General features: G+C 37.4%; 2 protein-coding genes across 4 annotated transcripts in view; both read right to left on the bottom strand.

Moving 5' to 3' along the window:
- The window catches only part of slc22a31 (solute carrier family 22 member 31), a 29861-nt gene extending 22571 nt beyond the window's left edge, over positions 1–7290 (bottom strand). The window contains exons 1-2 of the mRNA XM_077201540.1: positions 6766–7290; positions 2793–2896 (exon numbers count right to left, since the gene is read on the bottom strand). Coding sequence (XP_077057655.1) covers positions 2793–2896; positions 6766–7155 — 494 coding nt within the window. The 5' untranslated portion in view covers positions 7156–7290. The remainder of the gene's footprint in view (positions 1–2792; positions 2897–6765) is intronic.
- Positions 7291–8961: 1671 nt separating this feature from the next.
- Positions 8962–25488, bottom strand: part of ankrd11 (ankyrin repeat domain 11) — a 166205-nt gene continuing 149678 nt past the window's right edge. For 2 of the 3 annotated variants that reach the window (XM_077201488.1, XM_077201490.1), the window contains exons 9-13: positions 18421–25448; positions 17260–17358; positions 16759–16902; positions 16568–16660; positions 8962–12568 (exon numbers count right to left, since the gene is read on the bottom strand). In XM_077201488.1, the coding sequence (XP_077057603.1) occupies positions 12383–12568; positions 16568–16660; positions 16759–16902; positions 17260–17358; positions 18421–25448 (7550 nt within the window). In that variant the 3' untranslated portion in view covers positions 8962–12382. The remainder of the gene's footprint in view (positions 12569–16567; positions 16661–16758; positions 16903–17259; positions 17359–18420; positions 25449–25488) is intronic. The other variant, XM_077201489.1, reaches the window with a different exon arrangement.

The raw sequence follows: 25488 nt of genomic DNA, 5'->3' as shown, positions 1-25488 counted from the left end.
TAGTTGGAATTAAACTAAACTGAAATTTTGAAATGTTTCCTTAGCAATAAACTGAAATACATTTTAGATCAAAGCACAAACATTATTTACTGGAAATGAATAAAAATTACAACCAGCTAAAATTGAAATAAAAATAAGCCAAACCTAAAATAACGAATAAAATGACAAAAGCACAAAATGAAATGACTAAAAATGAAACTAATAAATAAAATGAATTCGAATTCTAAATATTTATAAAACTATAATAAAAAACTAAAATTACACTTGTATGTTTACACACACACACACACACACACACACACACACACACACACACACACACACACACACACACACACACACACACACACACACATTTGTTCTTCAATGTAAGTAATCAGTGTAAAGTAATCAATCGTGAGATTATTTAATGATACTATTGGGACACTTAAAGGGAAAGACTCACACAAGTTTGTATCTTCTAGAGATGCACAATATATATATCGCCCGATATATATATATAAATAATGTAAACGTTATTGGCCCGATAAGAAAATCTGTCCGATATATAAAAGCTGATCAATAATGTATTATTTCCTTCAGCTGAAACACACTTCAGATGCGCAACTGTTCAACACGAATCGCTTGAAATATGATTGAAATCCCTTTAAAAAGGGAAAATACAGTAAAGTGCAACATGTGCTTTTATATAAGCTACATAAAATTGTCATGATACATGGAGTTTGAGACATTGATTTAATGGTGAGACTTTAGTTTTTGTAATCAGGCTCTAAAAAATTAAATAAAAATTCGGATTTAGATTTATCAGCCAATATATACAATAATATATTAGATTTATCAGCCAATAACACTTTAAAGAATTATCGGTAAAAGTGTTCATGTCGGTTCATCCCTAATATTGATTGTTGTTAGACAACAGAACGATGCATTAAATGCGCTGCACTTCTTTCCCTCACAGCCTCGTTTCGTTTCAAAGATATGAAAGTCTCAAACCCGTAAAACTTTCATATCTTTGAAACACAAACCTGAGAGATTTCCGTCCCTCCGTTGAAGGAGCTCGTGTTTAGAAGTGAATTCAGTCCTAAATCTGTTCATCATATAAACCAAGCGATCGTGTTTCTTCAGAAGACTTAGATTAAACCGCTCATTAATCAAACATTTTTGAAGAAAATCAAAGCACAGTTTTGGTGGAATGGACTTTCCATGAAGGCACAGAAATCGAGTAATTGATCATATATTTTTTTAGTCTTATAGGTGGACTGGATCGGTTTAAGTCATTTAATTAGATACAATATCAAACCAAGTGGACTTTTAAAGAAACATAACACAAGCACACTTTTCAAGTAAAACATTTCAGAGGTTTATTAGGTTGTAAATGACACAACAGTACATATCAGCTGCTTGATTATAAATAAATTGAGAATCACGATTTTAGTTTTGCTTCGAATAGATATCACGATTCTGAACTAAACAAAATAACATGTAAATTACTAGAGGATCTGACAAAATGCAGGTATTTAAAAAAGGGTTAATTAATTAGAATGAATAATTGGTTGAGAGAATGATTCAATGACGAATACATTTTTAACAGTAACTTGTCGCCACCTACTGGTGTAACGATGTAATGATACGATCTTTATTTGAAGCGTTAAGTTACTTTCAAAAGGTGATTTCCTCTATTTTGATCAGTGTTTATATCTCAATTATAAACTTTATCCCAGTTCATTTAAATGATTGCAACAGAAATAATGATAATGTGTGCTTAAAAAGACTGTTTGTGAAGCTGTTTCATATCTATAATTCATATCTAATTGCTTAGGCAAATCACTGTCATTTAGGAATAAGATCACGTGGGTGTTTGAATTGAAATCGCAATCTTTTAACGATTAATCGTGCAGCTCTAGGACATATTTGACTCCAAATAAAGATAGTAGGACAGTCTCTACTTGCCATCCACTAATAACCGCAGTAGTTCACAGAAGAAAGTGCAAAAACTTTCTAAAAGCATCATTTATTTGCACAAGCCCCTTGATTTGAAGTTTTGCATCTATTGCAATGAAGCTGAAACATTTTAAGTATGTGTTTGTGTTTACATAATATATGTGTGTGTACTGTGTATAATTATTTTGTATGTATAAATACACACACATACATGTATATATTTAAGAGAAATTTGGTATTGATAAATAATAATAAAAAAAAATATATATATATATATACACACACACTATATATAAGCAAATTTTTCTTAAATAAATGCATGCATGTGTGTATTTATATATATAAATAATTATACACAGTACACACACATATTATGCAAACACAAACTTTTATTTTGGATACGATTAATCGTTTCACAGCCCTAATTATTTTGTATAATACACAGACACACATGGATGTATATACTTAAGAAATATTGGCATGTACTGTATATAAATATTTAATATATAAATAACACATTTTTCTAGAATATATACTGTACATGCATGTGCATGTATTATATACAAAATAGTTATACACAGTACACACACATATATTATGTAAACCCAAACTTTTATTTTTGGATGGGGTTAATCGCGATTATTAATCATTGCACAGTCCTGAAATACTTTAATCACATTTAGAAAACAAATAATAGTTCACAGAAGAAAGTGCTAAAAGCATCATTTATTTGCACAGCCACTTGGTTTGAAGTTTTGCATCTATTGCAATGAAGCTTTGTCGTTTACTTTGATCACTTATAGAAAAAAACTACTAGTATAAAAGAGGAATAATAATGCAGAAAGCCTCACCAGTCACAGATGGTGCCGAGTACGACGTACCCGAGGGTCCAGCCAGTCATGAAGCAGACGTGCTGGAGCGGGATCTTCCCGTAATCGCCACACACCAAGTTCCACTGTCAGCGTGAGGAGGAAAGAGACACGCTTTTATAACAATCAGCTGGAAAACTCACGTAATGATGACCTATAATAGCGGAGATGTAACGATACACTCACGATTCGATACATATCACGATACTGAACTCACGATACGATATTATCGCGATACTCCAAGGCATATGATAAAAGTTAACAAAAAAATGAACAGTTGATTAAAATGCTAAATTTGATATTTCATTGTGTGTGTGTAAATGAATAGTCTTGGACTTGGTGCTGAAACCCAAAGCACAGGACAATAGAGACACCAGAATAACAATATTCATGATTCTGAAGCTGAAAATACTGAATTATTTTAGATGAATATGATTGCGCTCTTTCACTGACTAGATATATTTAAAATAATGTCGGCCACTTTTTACTGGTAACAAGACATTTGGCATTATCAAATATTCCCCCATTGCATTATTATACATTATATTCAACATTATATATAGTCGTTTAATGTAGTTAGGGCCCTTTCACACCTACCTTGTTTGGTCAGGACTTTTGGACTTTTCAGTTTGGTCCGAATCAAAATTACAGGTGTGAAACCTCCACCGGACCACGGTCCGGACCAAACAGATGACATTTGGTCCGACGAAAAGAGGTAGTCTCGGTCCGGATCAAACTGAACAATGGTTTGGCTCGTTTCTAGTGTGAAAGCATTTCTGTATGGTTCGGATTTTCAGACCTTTTACAGGAAGTTCCGGTGGTTCCCGCATAGCCGAAAAAACAGAAGGTGGCAGGAAAAATGAGCCGTACGCATATGGGGAGAGGAGGAGACGAGGTTTTTAATTAAAGTATGATCTGATGACATAATTAGAAGTCAACTGGAAAACATGCACACAAAAAAGAGCTCGCATGATTGCTTGCAGTCTTCTCCTCGTTTCCTGCCGGCGACGATAAAATGTTCAAACGACGAGGACGTTCATTTGGAGAATTTGAACTAGCCTTGTGTTTAGTTGGTGCTGCAGGTAATTGTGCCATAAAAATAACAATACAGTTGCAACGATATGCGTCTGTTCATTCATGTTGTCAAAGTTAACCGCCGCATTGACAACACGCTGACGTCAGACGCACGTCCATTTACAAACCAATCAATGTCGAGATGCAGCCCACATAGATGATGACGACAGGACGCAAGTACGTCACGTAAAGTTCTTTAGTGCGCTCGCATAATTGCAGTGTGAAACCAAACCAAAACTTTCTGAAAGTATAAAATGTATCAAAATGTGAACTTTGGTTCGGACCTTGGTGCGGACTTTCACGTGTGAAAACTCTGAAAACTTGAATTATTTCTCACACAGTAGTTTTAATTTTGGGTGAACTATCCACTATACATACTGTTGCAGTTTTTATTGTGATATATTGTGACACCCCTATGGAAAATGTAAAGCCAAAATTATTTGATCAACCATCCAATGGACCAGCTAATGACCATAAACCACCAGTTTCAATCAGTTAAAATAGCTAAAACCATCAGAAGAGGTACTTTGAGTTGGATATTACAGTAGGGAACTTACATGTAATGTAAAAAAACAAACAATAAAAAAGGGGTAAAAATTAAACATCACTGACACTCACTAACTATTCTAATAATGTCAATCGACTATATTAAAATCAATGAAACATTTAAAAACTCCCAACTTCCTTACCAATCCAAAACACACACTATAGTCCAGTCATTTTAAGCCAAAATTGGGGTCAACCTTGAACAAATTGCAACAGAAGCAAACTCTACTGATTTTGTATCCTCATTATGTCCTGAGTAAGGGGAAAAAAAAGCCCCGAAGAATCCCATTAGGGGAAAGTTTTGAAGAAGTACTTTAGAAACCAGCCTTTATTAATTATTATTGCAGAGATTATTATTTGGGCATTGAGTGCATTGTGTACGTAATTCGATTTTTTGATCCAGACACTTTTTATTTCACCTACCTTTTGTCTTCTGCATTCTCCTTACCTGTGTCTCCTGTTCTTCCCCCAGAAACAGCCCCACTGACCCAGCCCCACTGACCCAGCCCCACTGACCCAGCCCCAAACCCCATCTCTGCCACAATAATTAATAAAGGCTGGTTTCTAAAGTACTTCTTCCTGCATTAATGTTCATGGGTAGCATAAATGGGTTCCATTCAGACCTTAATATTAAATAGTTTACTGTTATATGTCAACAAGATTCAAAAAAACATGTTCACCTGGCTATACCCAATGTTTACAACTGTTTGCGTTAGCTTTAGCAAATTAGCTAATACGTAATTATATTACGCACAGTTTGTCCATGTTAACAAACGATTTAAAAAAACTTGTAATACATTTTTTGTTTGTCTTGATGTAAGTAATCAACTCAGTGATTTTCACGGTGATATCTAAAGGTTAAAATTTTTAAATGATAAAGAATGAATAGGCGTATGAATGGGATATATTTGAGAGTTATATATTTAGAGTTGGCTTCTGTTGCAATTTGTTCAACCTTTTTTCCTAAAATGACCGGACTACTAATCCAAGGAAGGCTGACTATGTGTGGACGCAACTTTTTTGATTATATAATCAACTTCTATTATTACATTAGAGCTAATGTGAAGCCACGCTACACACTTTCTCCTCCTCGTTCTGCTTCCAGAAGGATCTTCCTGCAAAAACTAATCCGTACAGATTTCATGACACGTAAAAGCTTTTATTTTCCATCGTGGAAAAGGAAACACATTGCGAATCAAGGCCTCATGAAAAGCTCTTTACTTCCTGTTAAACAGGAAGTCCACCGTTCCCTGAGCTTCCAGTGATGAGTTCAGGGTCTCATAAGATTATAGGTTATGAAGTCATATATAATCTAATCAGATCATTCTTAAACATATGGTTACTCAATAACAAAGCTGTATTTTCAGACATGTATGGCAGCCAATTATGTATTTCAGAAGATTTTACATGTTTTAGTAATTGACATGACGGTCAATACTAATCTAGCCTGACTAGTATGCATATTAAATATGAACATTATTTAAATTTTAGGAGGGATCAGGAATCACAGACATCTAAATGGGACATTAACATAACATAACATAGACAACTTTCTACATTTTTATAAAAACAAACAAAATTCCAAAGTTTATTTATTCATTTACAAATTAGCAATTAAAAACGAGCGATTAATCATTAATATGGCAGGGCACTATGAAATATAATGTTAACACTTTTACAATAAGGTTCATTAACATGAACTAACAATGAGCAACACATTTGTTACTGTATTTTTTAATTTCACAAATTTTACTGACATTTTTAATTTCAATCTTTGTTAACGTTAGTTAATACAAATCCAGTTGTTCATTGTTTGTTCATGTTAATTCACAGTGCATTAACTAATGTTAACAAATACATCTTTAGATTTTACTAATGTATTAGTAAATGTTGAAATTAATATTAACTAACATTAATAAACGCAGTAAAAGTATTGCTCATTTTTAGTTCATGTTAAATATTGTAGTTAACTAATGATAACTAATAAATCTTAGAGTGAAGTGTTACCAGTATAATATTACCAGTATAATATTGTTTTATCAGGTCTCCCTCCATCGCGTCCACTTTGCATACTTCCTTCTAATTAAAAATCTATAAATTAATAATCATAACAATTAAAACATTAATCTTCTTAAATAAAGTAACGTTAGCCTAATTCGGATCGACTGTTAAAAAACAGCGTTTAGACCCGTCGCGTCATAACTTGAGTGAACTCGCAGTGTTCGGTTCGAAGAGAGTTCGGTTCGAACACTGACGGTTTGGTTCACATTCTGACGGTCCGGTTCGCATAATAACGGTTGGGTTCACATTCTGACAGTTGGGTTCGCATACTAACCTCGGTCACTAAGTTGTTTTGTAGTCCCGCGGGTTTGGCGAACTCCCATCCTATAGTGCAGGGCACCGTGTCTCGCGGCGCGCTCCCCGTGAAGTTGCTTGTATTCAGCGGGTACTTGTAGAGTTCGCAGTGACTGAACCCGGAGCCCTTCAGCCACGGGACGGTGAGATTGAGGAACGCTTGTCTGGAGAGGTTCCCGAGCACGGAAGACGCTGGGAATAACGCCATATCGGGTTTACAGTGGTACGACTCGGGAACCAGCGTGAAGAAAACATCGCTGAAGAGATTCAACGAGACAGCAAAGTTCGGAAACCAACTGAAAAGCGTTACGATCCGGTTGTATCGCCCATATCCACCGATCTGAGGATAGATTTTAGTTTCAAACTCCATAACTAGAGTTTTTATCGAGGGAAACAGCTGTTTCTCACAGACATCTCAGGCTGTAGTGATGGGAAATGAACGGCTGTCCACACACACTGGGACTCACTGGTAGTGACGTAGCACATGGAATCGAATGGATTCATTTGAGCCAATCGGTTCATTTGGGAAGATTCGGTTCATAGATCCGATTGACTGAATTCTTTTTTTTTTCTTCGCTCAAAAGAGTTCCTTATCATTTCGTTTTAATCTCGAAAGTTGTTCAAGTTGCGGTAAATGTTGTTGTTTACATGGTTATTGTTATCAAAATATAAAGTAGTAGCCTACTAATCATTATTAATAATATTAGGTAATTGTTCTTAGTTGTCAAGTCACCTTCATAAATAGCGCTTTTAACAATACAGATTTTTTTCAAAGCAGCTTTACAGTGATAATAGCAAATTAAAGTAACAGATTGTTTTTAAGAGTTGGCTTTCAAACACCACATATCACAACAACTACAACGGTAGCGAGATTACGTTTATTCCGTTTTTAAAGCGCCTGTCGCTTTAAATGAGCTCGTTAATGTCTGGTGGATTCTGATTGGCTGTCGTTTGTTTTTATCGGGTAAAAAAATTATGGAAATGATTCCAAAAGATATTGTTTCTTTGTGCCGTTTTCGTTATAACTGTGACGTGGCTCTGCTAATATTTTATATTTATAAACGAACATCTAGCCTATATATTTATCATCATAGTCCGTTTAGATTGAGTGATATAAAAAGTTTTTGACCGAATCAAGTATCGACTCAAACGAGTCAGAAGTCCAGCCTATTTTCAAAAGTAAAACCTAGTTCATGTAGTTACAAATAATGTAAAGGATATTCACTATCTATTCAAAGCCGATCCAGCTCGTGACAGGAGTTCCGGTAAAGTCACGTGTAGTCGGTGCAATTCTATTCTATGTGTGTCTCGCTTTATGTAAATGACTCCTTCAAACTAAAATTAGAAGTATCATAATTTTTTTTTTTTACAGCTGTTGCGCAAACATGAAAAACCCACAATAACTCCGTATTGGTCTACAGTACAAATTGTATTTCTAAAACAAGTAATTATTTACTCAACTAGTTGTATTTATTAATTCATTAACTATTCATTAATTTCTGTTAAGGGATCCCAAGGGATTGCTTTTTTTTTTGGGTCATTTCATATTTCATGAAGAAAAAAAATCCGTGCTGGTGAAACCCAGTTTGGGATTGATTTTAGTTGTTGTCATTTCATATTTCATGATATATATTAAAAAAAATCTTAGTGTCAGTGAAACCCAGGTTCTAATTGTGTGCACGATAACCTGGTTATTGTTAAATTAACCATTTCTTTATAGGCACATATGCACTTGACAACAATACACAGAAATATGTATATTTTTAAAAAGTGGAGATTAAGGAATGTCCAAAACATGAGATATTCAGTAGAAATTGACACCTTAGTCTCTTTGTGGAGTTGGACCAAAATGTGCTAATCAAATATTTTAGTTAGTGGGTTAAAGATATGCTGTGTCGAGTGAAATATGACGTTTATTAACATTTGCATGGGTAAAAATAACCTCAAATGATTGACATTCAACTTTTAAAATAATACGTCAATCACATTGGTTCCCTCTTGTGGCAGATGTGTGGTACTGCAGCTCACAAAAAACAACAACAAAGAATTGGTTCCCTCTTGTGGCAGATGTGTGGTATTGCAGCTCACAAAAAACAACAACAAAGAATTGGTTCCCTCTTGTGGCAGATGTGTGGTACTGCAGCTCACAAAAAAAACAACAACAAAGAAGCCAAAGTCATTTCAAAAATTTATTTACGAACATAATCTCTGAGGAACAACAGCAGTTCTCGCGCTCTCTGTACATGCAAGTGTAGAAAATAACAATTTAGAATTTTTCCTCTCCGTTAAGTTTTTTTATTTTTTTTATTTTTAGTTTCTCGCTTTTTGAATCGCAGGATATCAACACAGCTAAAGAGGTGAGAGTACTGGATCTCTGACAGCACTGAAATAGCATCAACAAACCCCTCCCCTCCCCGTAGCTGCTCCAACAATATGTACACAATTCAACTACATTGTACAAATAAAAAAAGATACATTGTTACATCACCGGCAGCGAGTGCGACACGTCTCGTTGCTGTTAGAATCTCACATTCTACGCAAGTTTTGGACTAGTACAAAGAGGAGGGTGCAAAACGTCCTGGAATATTATTTACAGCTATGTACAACGTCTCGTTCACGCATTACAAGAGGAAAATTTACACAGCGGAGACCTTCAACTCAAACATACCACAGGTGTCAGAAAGATAATAAATAGGTTATTTCTCACTATTTATAGAGTTCAACATGTGTTAGAAGAGTCAAGTTGGATTTGTGGAAAACACGTTTTAAAGCAAGGCTTGAAATTGTGGCTCCACACCTAATCTATCCTATCTATATATGGAATAATCAGTAATCCGTGTAATTATTAGAGGTAATGTGTTGCAGACAGAGCATGTGTACGATAGAGCGAGTATCTGATGAAACTCGTGACTGAATTAGTGGAAATCAGGTTATATTTTCTATCGCATCACAATTTCAAGCCTTTTCAAACTGAATCAGTTGTGGGAATCAGTACAGAGGACATATATCTTGTAAACAGGGGCTTAGTGATGATACATAAACCATTTGATTAACAAGTCATGTGGGGCGAAAAAATGCACCGAATAACATCAAAAGCACTTGATCGGAAATCAATGGGTTTCATTGCAACACACACACAAAAAAAAAAAAAGCACTGAAATCTGAAAATGTTGTTATGCAATGCACACAAGTACTCACAAAACATCCGAAAGCATTACCTGCGGAAATAGTGACACCTGTTGCACCCAGACTCAATGCACACACATACACAACTGCGTCATGTGGGATCTTCACAGACTCACAACCACACATGAAAACAAAAGGAGGATAGAACGAAAAAGAAATTAAAACACTAGCCTGGATGGTTAAGCAAACGTCACACAACCTCACACTGAAGTACAGGCAGGTAATGAGAAAGGGGAAGATATCAAAACACATTTCAAACCCCCCCCCCCCCCCCCCCAAAAAAAACAACAACAAAAAAAACAACAACGATATCTAATAATTAAACCTTAAAAAAAAAAACTCTTGCACTAGTCCCCTCTAGGTTGATTGATGAATTTGAACATGTATTGTAAAGATGGTAACGGACAAAATAAAATCAGAGAATAATTGACATTGGTGCATAAAAAAAAAAAAAACGTGATTAACAAGGATATTAAATATATAAAAAAACAGTCAGCGAGCCCATGTATACAAACAGTGAGTCCAAGAACGGAAGTGTGTGTGTGTGTGTGTGTTGTTCTGTCACAATGATCTGTAAAAGTCCACATCACGGACAGTGCCACAAGCGTCAGGCAATAAAAGTGACCTTTAAAGAGTCACGAGTTAAAAACTCAATTGCTTCGGGAGTAAGAACAGAACTGCGAATTTGATTTAGAATCTGAACTGAATATTTAAAACATGTAAAGAAGAGAAAAGCTGGAATGGAAGTAATGACTGATTTCCCAAACGGGTTTATAGTGCAGCGCGTGAGAGATTAAAAACGGGAGTCTTGGTAATAACACGAGCAGAGGCATGACACAAAAGCTCCCATGATTAAAATGTGTAATAATAAATTCAAATACGCACTATACAGTTTATGGGGTGGTTTGTGTATTTATCTCCAAATCACTATCTTATCTATGACTTGTGCAGCTTTAGAAAAAAAAAAAAAAAAGGAGACGTTAACTGTATAAAGGCATTTTCTTGGTTTATACTTTTTTTTTTTTTTAAAGATATACTTGTGTAATAAAACGATGAATAATATACCTCTACTATTCTTTAAATAAATCCATAATCACTCTGCTACATCTGAAAACTATGATCGTGGGCCTGACAGAGTAATCAGGAGACAAATGGAGATGATGATGATGATGACGATAAACTAGATTTACTTTGGACTGAAAACTTAATTGCATGAAAATACTGACGATGTGTTCAACTTTTGGCCCATGGGATTATGGGTAGGGAGGTGATGGGGGAGGGGTGCTGCCCGAAAGTGAACTGTACATACAATGATAACTTTTATTCATTTATTTATTTTTTTTACACTTAACTGAGTGATGTTACAGTACATAAGTTATTTACAACTGTGCAGTAATGTGTGGCAAAATAAATTATCTAGAAGGCAGCGAGAATACATTGGTTAATGATTATAAAAAACTGTACATCATTTACGGAATACCTTTTTTTTGTTGCTTTTTTTTTTGTTGGTAATTTTAAATGTTTTTATCCATTAAACTAATGTTGGCTCTGTAGTGTTTTTCAAGTCACTTCCTCAGAAAGGGAACAATGAAATGCCCGAGTAAAAGAAAGACATAAACCAAAAAAAAAACTAAGTCCTTGTCTCTTGTGATTTGTGACAGCAACATTTGCTCTTACATTATTAGTCTTTTTTCCTTATGCACTTGTTTTGAACCCAGGCGTGGCTTCGGGACCATCAGCCCATGCGTGTAATCCAGCATTTGGGACCAAATGCACTGTTGTCTCCATAAACCCAACGCAGTTTCTCCTCATTGCTCGCGCCGAGCTGTCCTGAATATGGGCCTGAACCGCAGGAAAGCCGTTCTTTCCACCACTTTAGCATTAAAGACTCGGGTCCAAACAAGAAGCAGCTATGCTAGCACTCCTGTCGCACTCTTTTGTGTCTTTTTTGTGTGCCTGCACATCTGTCCCGGTGTCCACCAGTGCCGTCTGTCCTCTGGTTCTGGAGCACAATAGTGGACCAACCCGTCTCAAGCTTTTTTGTTTGTTGTAACTCAGTATGGGGTGGGACAGATAAAAAAAAAAACTGTCCCTTATGTTCGCCCAAATAACCCAAGACAGGAGGTTCAAAGCAGTTTTGCTTTTTCAAATCCTAAACAAAAGCATAAAAAACTTGAGGACAAAAGTGCAAGTTGTGTGTTTTTCCACTCCCTGTTAAAAAAGACGAACGGTTCCTCCTCGGGCAGGAAAAAGGATGAGTTTTACCTTTTTTTCTCTATATAATATATATTTTTCTCTTCCTCAAAGAAATCTCCTCAAACCGGCTAGCCCTTACCGAACTTGTGTTTGATGTCTCTTTGATAGATGGTTAATGTTAGACCGAACTCTCAGAGTCTGAGTGTGTGTCGTTGTCACGCAGGCAACAGTACGAAGTCGTCGTTGACGTCCACCATCGGCACGTAGAAGGAGGGAACCTCGTTCACACACAGAGACTTGTGTCCCGCGGGGTCCAGCTCCTGTACCTTGAGTTGCCACTCCATCCTTTGCACCGCGTTCAGAGCCGCGGCCTCGTGTTGCTGACGCATTAGCAAACACGTCTGTCGGGAGAACATGCGTACGATTAGACTTCGGGAAATGTATACAATGCTTGCACAGTTAAGGGTTAAAATGACTTGAAGAGCTAAAAATGCAAACATGAAAGCATTGATTTTTTGGTAACACTTTACAATAAGGTTCATTAGTTAACATGAACTAAAAATGAACAATACTTCTACAGCATTAATCTATCTTAGTTAATATTAATATCAACATTTACTAATACATTGTTGTGTTTGTTAGCATTAGATAATGCACTGTGAACTAACATCAACAAACAATGAAGGCAACTGGATTTTTATTAACTGACATTAACAAAATACTGTCACAAATGTATTGCTCATTGTTGCTTCATGTATTAACTAATGTTCCACTGAACATGAACTGCTGTTATTCATACATTCTGATTTATTAATGCTAAATATTAGAGTTCTATTAATAAGATCTGTCAGTCAAGTTACGTTATGGCAATGACGTCTCAGATAGTCTGACGGAAGATTAAAATAAACCGTAAATAAACTTTTGAGTTATTAGTTACAAAAGTGGCATCAAATATGCTAAACACGGAAGCTGGAGCAAGCATGTGTGACGCTTTCTTTTTTCTTACAAAAACATGTTACAAATACAACAGTATACAAAAAAAATATATATATATATAACAGTTGCACACTAGGGGGATTAATGTAGATCTACATACAGACATTGAAACATTTACAAATTTAACTGCTTTTTGCTTAATTGAAAATCAAATTGAGTCAATATGAAGCTCCATTTCTTTCTTAAATGATGTAAAACAGGGTTTTTTTTTTACAGGAAAATTTTTTTTTTACAGGAAAAACATACATTTGTGAACATGGTATTTTGCCATTAGCATGTGTGACACGGTAGAAAAAACTTTTGCCTTTAATGGCGTGAGCAAACGCATACTGCCACCTACTGTACGATACCTGCGTGACTGCTGATGTAAAATAAAGGATCGGGCTTGAGATTGGCTCGGGACATTCCTATATGAAAGTGTACAGATTCTATGTGGGCATATATATATATATATATATATATATATATATATTAGGGCTGGGTATTGACACAAATTTCACGATTCGATTCCGATTCAATTCAATGTTCATTATTTTGGATATCAGGTACAACATGGCATATTTTCTCAAGGAAAACAAATCTCTCAACTAATGCGGTAAACTATGGGAGTCAGCTGTAGCCTACTAGGCTTTCATTAGCCTACTATAATATTGAAGGTAAACATTAACTGATTTGTATACACTTAAATTACACATTTATTTTTATAATAATTAAGTTATATGAAATATAAACATTTAAATGGTGGCTGTCATAAAAAACTTGCCAGATATATTCAAACGTGCGTTAAATATTGAAGAACATAAAAAATAATGAATATGTAATATGGTGCATATTTTTAGCAAAATGCTCCTCTCTAGAGTTAATTTTTCTAGCTGACTAACGAGTTCATGGTCACTGGATATGGTTTTTCTGAGGTAAATGTGACGTTACATGACATTGTTTACAAACTGTTTTACTGACGTCTTTCCACGGTTTAACCCTCTGAGGTCGACTATCGCGTGGGCGCAATAGTCTCGCTTTTTTTCTTATCAGTGCAAAAGAAACTCAAAATACTCTGTTGATTTTGATCTTACATATTAAGTGTTGTACATCATTAGATCCTGATAAGTGTCTGTTTTTTTTGTGGATACTTACAATAAAAATAAAGTGTTGTGCTTGTCGCCAAATAAAGAAAAAAAAACATGATGCGCGTTATGCCTTCTCTCTGTCAGTGAAGTCCATTCCTAAACACGTCCGAAAATTAACTGTAATTCCGCGAATACTTGTAATACAGGCACGAGTGTTTTTCCATAATGAAGCTTGAACTCTCTTCTTTTAAATGAATTAATTTATATAAAAAAACAAATATTCTCAGTTTATGTAATCTGTATGAAAAGAGAGAGATGTCAGTCTTTTTCTTTCCAGTTCATTATACCTGATTACGCGTTAATGTGCCACACCCACGGAGAGCGCGCGGTATTCAAACGCAAATGATCTAAGGCAAGCCATTCAAACATGCCAACGCCCACCAGCTGGATTATAAAACACATCATGTTTATTCAGTATCTTACCACAGCTGTGTACACAGCGTATCCCTAAGCTGTGAGCAATAATACTATCTAATAACCCTGGAAAATTTCATTTCGAGGAGCAACGGATCCAGCTGATGTAGTAAGTCATTTATTCTTAAGTGCTTTGTTCTAATCGCAATATTGAATAGTGTCTGACTGTAAACCGCAAAAAGACTGTTTAAATATGAATTGCGTGTCTGTGTGTAGGCTAAATGATGAATGAACGGCACAGGCGCGCGCGCGCTTTGTTTACTACAGTTATACAGCGCGTGTCTCACTCTCGCACCTACATTAGTAAAGGTTATGTTTACATGAACACATCCAAACTATATTGCTATAGCCTACTAAGATGAGTAAAAATAGACTGAAATATGTTGAAATAAAATGTCTGTATAAGCAACAAACTGCAAATTCACATGTATATGCTAATATATCATACACAATATGTTACAAATATTGTAACAAAGACTAAATATGAATGTTTAGACAAGATTTTGTGATTAGTTTTGGATAGATTATAAAGTTTTGACTGTAAAAAAAGACTACTGTCACATTAAATAGGTACGCTTTTGTTCACCAATTTCTGCTCATGTTAAATATACTATAGTATGATGTTTTGTCAAAAATAAAGTAGGTATATTGAATTATCAACTAAGATGTTATTATAGTGAAATTTGTTCCGATATTCAAAATAATGAATCCTTACCTTTTTTAATACGCATGATAAAATGTATACTTTCTATCAAGAAATACACTTGAAATATTGTTAAAATTGTAATTGTTGTTGTAATTGTAACCTATTTGTAATTGGTTAAAATTTCTAATTGTAAAATATGTATATATAGATAATTTATTTTGTCCTTGCATTCTTTGGGACCCTGTGACACAGCTGTGTGAAAGGACTAATTAATATGCAGCTCATTATGAATGTGGCACATTATCTGGCCTTTGTCTTCTCAGGTGTGAACACGCCTCCACGCATATTGCCTTTCCAAAAAAAAGGTGTCTTATAAAATTTAAATCAATGTATTGTTTTGTGTAAATGATTTGGCAGGATGATTTTCAGATCATTTTGAATCAAAAATTCTAGGCAACAACACCCATTAGTCAAAAGTCTTGTGGACACATATTTAGTATGTGTTTTGTGGCCTTATTTCAGACACTTTAAGTTTTAGTTTTTTCAATAACCGCGCATAAACATTATTCTCTAAAAAATAACAAACATGTACATACATGTTGCTCACATATTACGGTAGCCCCGTTTGTGCTATATAGAGTGAATTTTACACCTTTGCCATTAACATGTTTATAAATAACTGAAAAAAGCACAAGTGTCAGAGCATGTCAGAACAACCTCCAGGACCCCAAAACTCCCTTAGACCTCAGAGGGTTAAACACGGATTGAGCGATTCAATGTGACATGATACGGATTTCGATACGTTGTTCTCTATCTTTTAACACACTATCAGATGCTCATTCATGTTTATTTCGCACTGTAACTGGTATTAAGGCGGAAGAGAAGATCATGTGCTTCTCTTGAGCTGCGCCAGAGCGATCTCACGCCACTGCGCCAAACCGGTATTTTTGTTTTTGAAGTTCGTAAGAAAATGGACGTAATTTGAAATCTGAGACTTTGTTTCATATCAATAGTAACAAACGTGAAAGATTATTGCGATTTATTGGATGGGATGCAATGTTCATTCATTCATCAACTGAAAACAGGATGACTAGCCTAATCGATTCTTGGGATTTAAGAATCGATATCAGTTCGTAAAAATGAGAACCGATTAAAATTGAGAAATCGATATTTTTTACCCTAATATATATATGTAAATAAATAAAACTCCTCCTCACCTTCATGCGGTCGTACTTATCATCCACATCTTGGATCCAGGAGATAAACTGCCGAGCATTGAAGCGATCTCTCACAGACTTGTTTTCGTCCCCCTGCAGATCAAGATTAGTTAGAAATGTAATAAAATGTACATTTTCATAGTCATTGTAACATCCCTAACGTGTTAATAATAGTTCAAATGAGGACTCACCTGGCTTTCTGATGGCATGTTGTAGACTTCTGAATCCAGCAGCATTGTGCAAGCACTAAAAGGAACGGCCTGATTTGCGATTGTTCTTGCTGCTCTGCAATGAACACGTAGCACCTCCTGCTCACAAGATACAATAAGCTTCTCCTGTAAGGGAGCATAAAATCAGAGTAAGACTAGACATCCAACTGATCCATTGATACCCTTTGAGCATTCATCAAGTAATCAAGGGACAAAGCTAGTAAACAGTCTTTTGAAATGATCAAGGTCTGCAAGTCACAATAAGAACAGAAGAAAATTGGATGAAATGCTTGCTAAGTTGAAATGTGTATTGCAGATAACTGCTGATCTATTACACAAAGCCGTTGATGAATCAAAGGATTTGTGCCATGTGATCATTACATCCTAACCGGGTGACTTTTGAAGTGAGCTCAGTGATGCATTGAGGGGAGAAACCAAGAAGAGAAAATAAGTAAAGACTAAAGGCAAAGAGTAAGAGTTTACCCTCTCGATGCTGTGCTGCAGTCTTAGTTTTCCCCGAACTGCCTCTTGCTGTCTGAATAACTCCTTCAGGGGCTCCGACAAAGATGGAGGTGGAGCAATCTAGGATAGTATGGAAAATAGTTTAGAAGGACATCCCTATATCTCAACAATGGAAATGCATTAATGGAGATATACTGTGTTTTAACCAATGCATGATGTCCAAAATCTTCCTCCATACAATATATTAAATAGTGGTGCAACGGATCACAACATTCACAGTTCATTAACGTTTTTGAGCCACGGATCGGATAATTTTTCGGATCAGCAAAAAAATAAAAATAAACTGTGTGTGTGTGACTTTGCTTTTCATTTATTACTTAAGGCTCACCTGAAGTTCTTTGATACTACATCAAAAATTACTAGCCTAACTGATAAATTTCAAGCATTATTAAAAACAAGTGAACAGTCAGTAATAAAAAAATAAATTACAAGCAGAGATGAATACTAAATAACAAAAGTTACAAAGTCTTACAGTAGTATTCAGGTACAGAAATTGATATTTGAGTCTAAATGTAAAATAACACTATTTGTTCACTATAGAAATTAAATATAGTTGTATCTTTGTTAAAGCTGTATTTTGGTGTTTTATTAACATTAAGAATACAGACAACAGTAGGAATATTAGGCTACTGTCACTTTAAAACCAAATGCACGGCCGAAAAAAACAAAAAACGTATTATTTAGATGGGTATTTTGACAATTTTGTGTGTATGTGTCCGTCTAAGTGCAAGGAAACGCGAAAGAGGAATCAATTAGATGTTCGAACGCTATCTGAAATGCGCCTCTTTCTCTCGCTCTCTCTGCGTGCGCACACAGACAATGCTCGAGTCCCGATTTTCACCTCCTCTTATGCGTTTAAAATTGTTTGAATGTTTAAATTGGCTAGACAAAACCCGTCCAAATGATAAACTTTCACTCTATGATGGTTAAATTTAGCAGTTAATCCGCGAATCACATGCGTGCCGAATCGTGGGGCCTGCGATCCGTTGCACCCCTAATATTATATATAATAATATATATAAAATCATCATATCAACATCAACGTCTTGTCAGTATAATTATGCCGCTTATGGTTAGGTGTTAAGAGTAATTATGTATAGAACACAAACACAAAATTCTTACCACTGGAATATGAAGCTTGCTCAGAGGCTTGCCATCAAGTAGATAAGAGCCTGTGTACGTCACGTACTCTGCGTAACACTGGGGAGCTTGAGGTGTTATGTAACACAAAATCTTCCTCTTTTCCTCAATTTTCTTGCGGATCTGAAGGTACTCAAAATAGGGGTTGGAACGGTCACTGTGGTATGGCTCTATCTCATCCAATTTGATGGCATTCACGATGACTGCCAGAGTCTGTTGGATCATCTCCCGAGTCTGCTTCATTGCGGTGTTCACAAGCTGAACCTGCACCTGTTGCTGGCCAGATTTTGGAAACTTTCTCTTGCGTGGATGTTGGGACTGGTTGTCATCGTCCTCGACAGGCCTGCCTTTTGATTTGGTGATTAGTGCAGGTACAGAAGGAGTGGATGTCTGAGCTGTGGTTGAGGTAATGGGCTCTTTCTCCTTTTCTACTGTGACACAAGAAGTGGTCACACTTGTTGTGATTGGTAAGGAGGGTACTGAAGAGGTGATGCTTGATGAGCTCTGCTTGTTCTGATTGGCCAGCATCTGAGCCTTTTTCCGGGTCATCCTCTGAGGTATTTCCTCAATTTTCTTGGGTGCTTCAGACACTGGTATAGTCACAGACAACTTGGCGGTTGTCTCAAGGGCCTCTGATACTGGTGTGCTACTAGGCATTGAGACAGATTGAACCTGAACAGGATGAGGGCTACATGAGGGACCCAAAACTACCACAGGATTTTGTCCTAATATATGTGATTTTGTGGTGGCTGGTAGCTCCAAATATTGTACCATAACAGATGGCATCATTGTATCCGGGATTGCTTCTTTTTGCCTGTATTCATTGTCCTTTTCACTGTCAGTAGAAAACAAATTTACATTTTCATCCACTTCTTCAAATGCTTCCCTCTCCTCTGGGATTGTTTCTTTCATGGGAGGAACATCTGGGATGTTCTGAGGCTCTGGCTCCAACTCACACTGCGGCCTATATCCATCCTCACTTATTGGAGGAACCAAATCCTGACCAGATTCGGTAGCAGGCACAATTGCAGGAGAACAAGATGCTTTGGACAAACTTGTCAAGTCAACATCCATTATATCAACATCTTCGCTTGTCTCAATAACAGGAGGTCTTGTCTGAGAAGGTGGAAGCTTACTCTCTGTAATCTCTGGGGTTGTTATATCAGGCTCCTGCAGCTCCTTCTCTTGGAAAGGAAGCTCTGGTATAGAGAAAGGACCCATGTCATCCATTTCATCAGCTGCACTAGGGAATGGATCTACCCATGAAACAACAGGCTCTTGGTTGACTGGTGCGGGTACAGAGATGCAGCTCTCTGCAACATAGGTGGGAGACTCTTGTATATTGTCTTTCATCATACATGGGGGCTCTAGGTCCATCTGCAATTCCTCGGGATCTGGCTTGCAATCAGTGAAGAAAGTTTCTAGTCGAGGTGATTCTGACTCCAGGGCCTCTGTTTCGGGTCTTTCCGGAGTTGCAATGTCTTCCACTGTGTCTTTGTGGGCCTCGTAATGAGAGTCAGATATTTGTGATGGACAGTATGCTCTGGAATAAGTAGAGTGAGGTGGTGTCACGGGCAAAACACTTGGGATATGCTGCAAATCACAATCGGAGTGTGAATATGGACTGCTTATCTTTGACACGGCAGCCTCGACCTCTCTGTAACTCTCATTAGGTGATTTCATGAGCACTTCTGAATTCCAGGCTAAGGACTGATCACATGAGTTTTCCATGTAGTTGTCTTGTGGATGGGTTGGTGTTATGGGAATTTCATCAGGATCTCTTCTATCTGGACATTCAAGCCAAGCCTTTTTGTCAGATTCCTCAATCCCGAGTGAGTATGTGGGATCGTTTCTGGACTCGTCTTCAGCGTGGTGAACTTCTGTGCCATCCTCAACAAAATCATCATCTTCCTCCTCCTCATCCTCCTCCTCCTCTTCTTGCTCTTCAACAACAGGAGGCAAGTAGTCGCTCACACTGACAGGGTGAGCTGGCATTAGAACAGGTCCACTTTGTTGCGGCTCTGAGAGATCATCAATATCCATGGGAGGAAGGGCAGCAGGAGCTGGAGTTGGGGGAGCCGCTATATCCAAACAAGGCTCCTGGGGTTCAGGTCTATGGACTGGAGTTGAGGGCTTCATGAGATAGTTGTTATAAACACTCCCTGAGTGTTCAATGCCATCGTTGAGGGAATTTACACAAGGCGCTTCATCATCAACTCTATCATGTTGTGATAGGTCAGGCCTGGGAGACATCATCTCAATAGGGGGTGAATAGTATGTTGGGGAAAGGCAATTAAGTCTGTCAGCTGCCATCTTGTCCTCGGTAATTTGTGAGGCTGAAGACTCGAATGCTGTGCCTTCTGGTATATGTTGCTGTCGCAAAAACTTTTCTGCCTCTACTTTGAACTCACTTTCAAGTGGTCTTCTGACATCAGGGGTGACAGAACGACTCACAAGGGGTAATTGCAAGTTCTTTGCTGGTGTTATGCATGTTCCCTCCTGGAAGTTATTCGATGAGTTGGAATATCTATCGAAGAAGGAAGGGGAGCAGGCGTTCATGGACATAGTGGTGGCGGAGGAATTCTGACAGTCAAGACCATCAAATATGATATCAGGATAGTCCTCTGCACTGCAGGACGGAGTGCGTGGAGTTTGCATGACTTCCTCGTAGCTTGGACATGAGATCACAGATGTTGGGGTGGGGACACCTGTTGGTCTGTTCTGGTCAGGTCTAGGAGATGCAGGAAGATTTTCCTTTATTTGATGGCCAGCAAGCCAGTCTTTTGAGTTCTGACTGTCCATAGGTATCGGCTTTCTATCAGGGGACATCATTTGGGTTGGAAGGCCAGTATCTTTGAACTTTTTTTCTTTCAAAGCACTTTCCACTGAACCAGATTTTTTGGAAAGTTCACTGCGGTTCTTCTTAAGTTCTTCATTCGATTTAGTTTTATCTTTAAGTTTTGGGTCACCTGATCGATGCCTCAGTTTTTCCATCTGTTTCATTCTTTCTTTGTGTTTCTTATGGCGCTCTTCAATCTCTTGATCTTTTAAACTAAGCATTTTGCCAAAACTTGTTAGTCTGAGATCACCATCAACCAAAAGTTTTTCACGAGGGCGATTGTCCTTTCGAGTTGTCTCTTTTGACTGGCTGAATTTGTCATTCTCATCTTTGATCTTGGCTTTGAGATCATTTCTGTCTTTGTCCATGATATCTTTATTCCTCTCCTTATTTTTCCCATCAAATTTAGAACTGTCTTCTTTAGATTTCTCTTTAAGACTCGTGACTTGAGCGTTTTCCTTCATTCCAGATTTTTGTTCTTCTTTTGAGTGTCTGAAGGACCCAAATCCATCCGAGTATTTATGCTTTTCCTCTTTCACTTTTTCCTTGTGCTTCTCTTTCTTCTTTTTGTCTTTTATTTTCTCACTGTTGATGACACTATTTGTCTTGTCTTTTTTGGACATCTCCTTCTCAAACTCCAGAGTCTTTTCCAAGTCATCCTCACCATCAACTTTGGAACCATATGGAAAAGTGTAAGGGTCAGCCTCCAAAGGCATGGGCTCTTTGTCAAAGGGCAAGCTTTCTCTGCGGCCATATGATTCTCTGATCTCCTCAGACTTGTCTTTTTTATCCCCCTTTTCTTTCTTGACTTTCTCCTTTTCTTTGTCATGACTCTTTTTGGATGATGAGGATGAGGAATGTCTATGCCTCTCTTTCTCCCTGAACTTATCCTGTGGATTAGAGATGGATAGAGACTCTCTTCTCTCCTCAGACATGTCAGGGATACTGATGTTGGAGGAATCATAGAAGCTGCTTAGAACGGGTTCATGACATCTGTCTGTGAAACTGTCTGATGAAATTTCACTATTTCTATCATTGGAATCATCTTTGTAATCATTCATTGCCTCTTCCTCAAGTTTCTCCAACAACGATTTCTCATTTTCACCACTCCCTTTTGAGTTTTTTCTTTCTTTTAAATGCTCTACCTTGTCTTTGTATTTGTTTTTGCTCTTTTCTTCACTGGCATCTTTCTTGTCAAGAAGTTTCTGCTTGCTTTTCTTGTCTTGATTTGAATCCACAGATGCTCTGTCCTTACGTTCCTTGTGTTTTGTGTCAATTGAATCTTTGTCCTTTTTATCTTTGTGTTTTTCCATGGAGGCTTTTCTCTCTTTTCCAGCATCAAATGATGCCTTCTCCTTTTTCTTATCTTTATGTTCCTTTTCCTTTTGTTTTTCTGTGGAATGTGTTTTCCCCTCTGAGTATTTCTTATGTTTATCTGTCTGGAAATTATCCATTTCATCTATGTCTGGTGTGGAATCTTTCCTGTGAGAATCTGATAGTCCAAGAGAGTCACTTAATTTAGCAACAACCCCATTATAGTTGTCATCATCATCTTCACTCTCATCTGTAAAAATATCTGCAATTGTGTACCATGTCTTCTCTCTCGCCTTTTCAGGTTTTCTCTCCTCTTTCTTAAACTCCAGGAAATCTTTTTCTCTGTCAGCATGTTTGTCCTGGGATGTCTTTTCTTTCTTATCTTTAATTTGTTCAGATGACATCTTCCTTTCTTTGTCCTTGATATGAGAATCTTTATGCTTTTCTTTAGCCCCATCCCGCTTGTCTTTGGGGGCTCGTTCTAGATCTTTCTCTTTCATTGATCTATCAATTGAGTTTTTCTCAGGTTTCTCCTTTTCCTGGTCCAGATTTCTTTCCTTAGGCTTGTCCTTGTGTTTTTCTCCTTTGGACTTCTCTTTCTTTTCCACACCTTCCATTTTCTTCTCCCTTTCCTTTCCAGAGTGGTTCCTCTCTCTGGGGTCAGATTTACAAGTGGTTTCATTCTCTGGTTTGTCTTTAAAGAATGCCTCACTCCCATAGTCATCTCTCAGAGATTCTTGTTTTGTTTTGGAGTCTTTCCTTTCCTTAGTAAACTCAAAGGAATCTTTTCTGTCTCTGCTGCCCTCCACAGAGTCCTTCTCCTTCTTCTCTTTGACCCCCTCAGCTGATTCTTTTCGTTTCTTCTCCTTTTCCAATGACTGACCCGAATTGAACTTTTGTTTGTCTGTCCAGTCTTTTTTCTTTTCAGTATTCTTTTCAGAGGATTCCTTGTCTTTCTTCTTTGATGCAGTTTCCTTTTCAGGACGCTTATCTCCATGATCTGGCTTTTTATCTTTGACTTTATTTTCCTTTCTTCTGTCCCTGCTTTCCTCCTTCACTGTTTCTACAATTAATTTGACCGCATTATTTGATTTGTATTCTTTTACAGGGGCGTCCCAGGTGTCATGTCCATAAAGCGAACTGTCAGAAGACATGTCTGACTGCCACCGATCATGGGGATCATCTGATGCACTCATTTTGGTTTCCTCTAGTAAGTGATTTTTTAAGTCATAGTCTTCATAATCGGGTTCCTCCTTGATATTTTTATCCCTCTTAGACTTTTCTTTCTCTTCTTTTATGCTTTTCTCAGATTTAAAATGTTTTTCTTCTTTTTGCTCATTCTTTTTGTCAATTTTAAGAGATTTATCCTTAGACTTTTTCTTTTTATCATCTTTATGGGCTTTCTGCTTCTCCTCCTTTGCCTTGTCTTTTATAATTCTCTCCTTCTCAGTCTTTAAAGGTTTGTCCCTCTCCTCTTTGCTCACCTTTTCCTTGTTTGACTCCTTTGTCTTCTTTGACCTCTCTTCTTTGACCAACCTTTGAGTTTCTTTACCTGGCCAGTCCTTATCTTCAGATTTACCTTTAGACAATCGGTCTTCCTTCTTAAAATGATCTTTCTCATGTTTTGAAAGTTTGACCCTATTTTCAGAAGGCGACTCCGTGTCAACAATTAGCGATTTCTGCCGTGTATCATCAAAGTCAAAAGAAAAGCTCTTGACAAACTTTTCATTCATGTCTTGACTCAAAACAACACTTGGAGCCTTTTCCTTTTCCTTACTTTTGTGTTTGTGTTTCACTTTGTGTTTCTTCAACACCTTTCCATCTTTGTCTGTTTTAGAAATGGCTCCATCTGTGTTCGAGTTTTTGTAAAACTCTGAGTTCTTTTTGTCTACCGCACTGGCATGCGTGTTGTTTTTCTTTCTGTTGTCTTGCACTTTCTTTTTCACCTGTTTCACAGACTCAACGCTGGAGTCGGCAGACAAGTAGTCCGATTCGCTAGAGAGCCTTGTTCTGACCGAGTCCGAAAGGGAGCTGACATCTGACCATGGTGGAGAGGACACAGTCTTCCAGCCATCTGTCCTCCACTGCTTTGGGTGCTGCTCTGCCAGAGACTGTGTGTGTTTCTGTGAGCTCAGACTCCCATGCGATGACGATGAAGAAGAAACTGACAGAGAGCTAAAGACCGAAGGATCTTTTAGGCTCAACGTAGAAGAGTCCTTTACACAATTTGCACTCTGCATGGATCCTTTATCGTCCTCGCTCTCCAAGTCCCCAATCTCAGAGTCTGAGGTGCAGAACTTGTCGTTCACTTTAACAAAGCGCACTTCCTTACTAACATTATTTTTTGTCTCCTTCTTCCTCTTCTTCTTGACTTTACTTTTCTCTTTTTGCTGCTTGGAGCTCAGCGACGTCGATTCCCGGCTCTTTGCGTTGGTCTGAGGTGCAGGTTGCCTTGGTGTGGTCGTGGGTGTAAAACACAAAGTCCTGTCGTCTTCATCCGAGCTGTTGCTGTCTGACAGTATCCTGCGGACAGCCTTCTTTGGTGTTAGCGTGTTGCTTTTGGAATAGGTTTTAACCTCCATCTTGGGTATGGAGATAAAGTTGTTTGTCTTGATGACGGGATCCTTGCGAAACTCTTTCTTGAGCAGATGCTTGTCGTCCACAGGTGGGACACGCTCCTCCTCATCATCCTCGTCAAACTCGTACTCATCCTTGACCGGAGTAGAGATAGATTTGGGTGGGTCCATGCCCTTCCCTTTTAATTTTAAGCCCTTCTCAAACTCCGAGTCTGTATTATTGCCATCAACAGAGCTGGATGGGGCACATGATGGAGCATCTTCCTCTTCAGAAGAATCTGCTGAGATGCACAAAAAATCTTAATATTAGCATATAGTACA

This window comes from Siphateles boraxobius, unplaced genomic scaffold (assembly GCF_051911475.1).
Source record: "Siphateles boraxobius isolate OS27281-9 unplaced genomic scaffold, OSU_SipBor_1 48, whole genome shotgun sequence".
Classification (NCBI taxonomy): Eukaryota; Metazoa; Chordata; class Actinopteri; order Cypriniformes; family Leuciscidae; genus Siphateles; species Siphateles boraxobius.
This window is presented reverse-complemented; position numbering and strand designations above follow the sequence as displayed.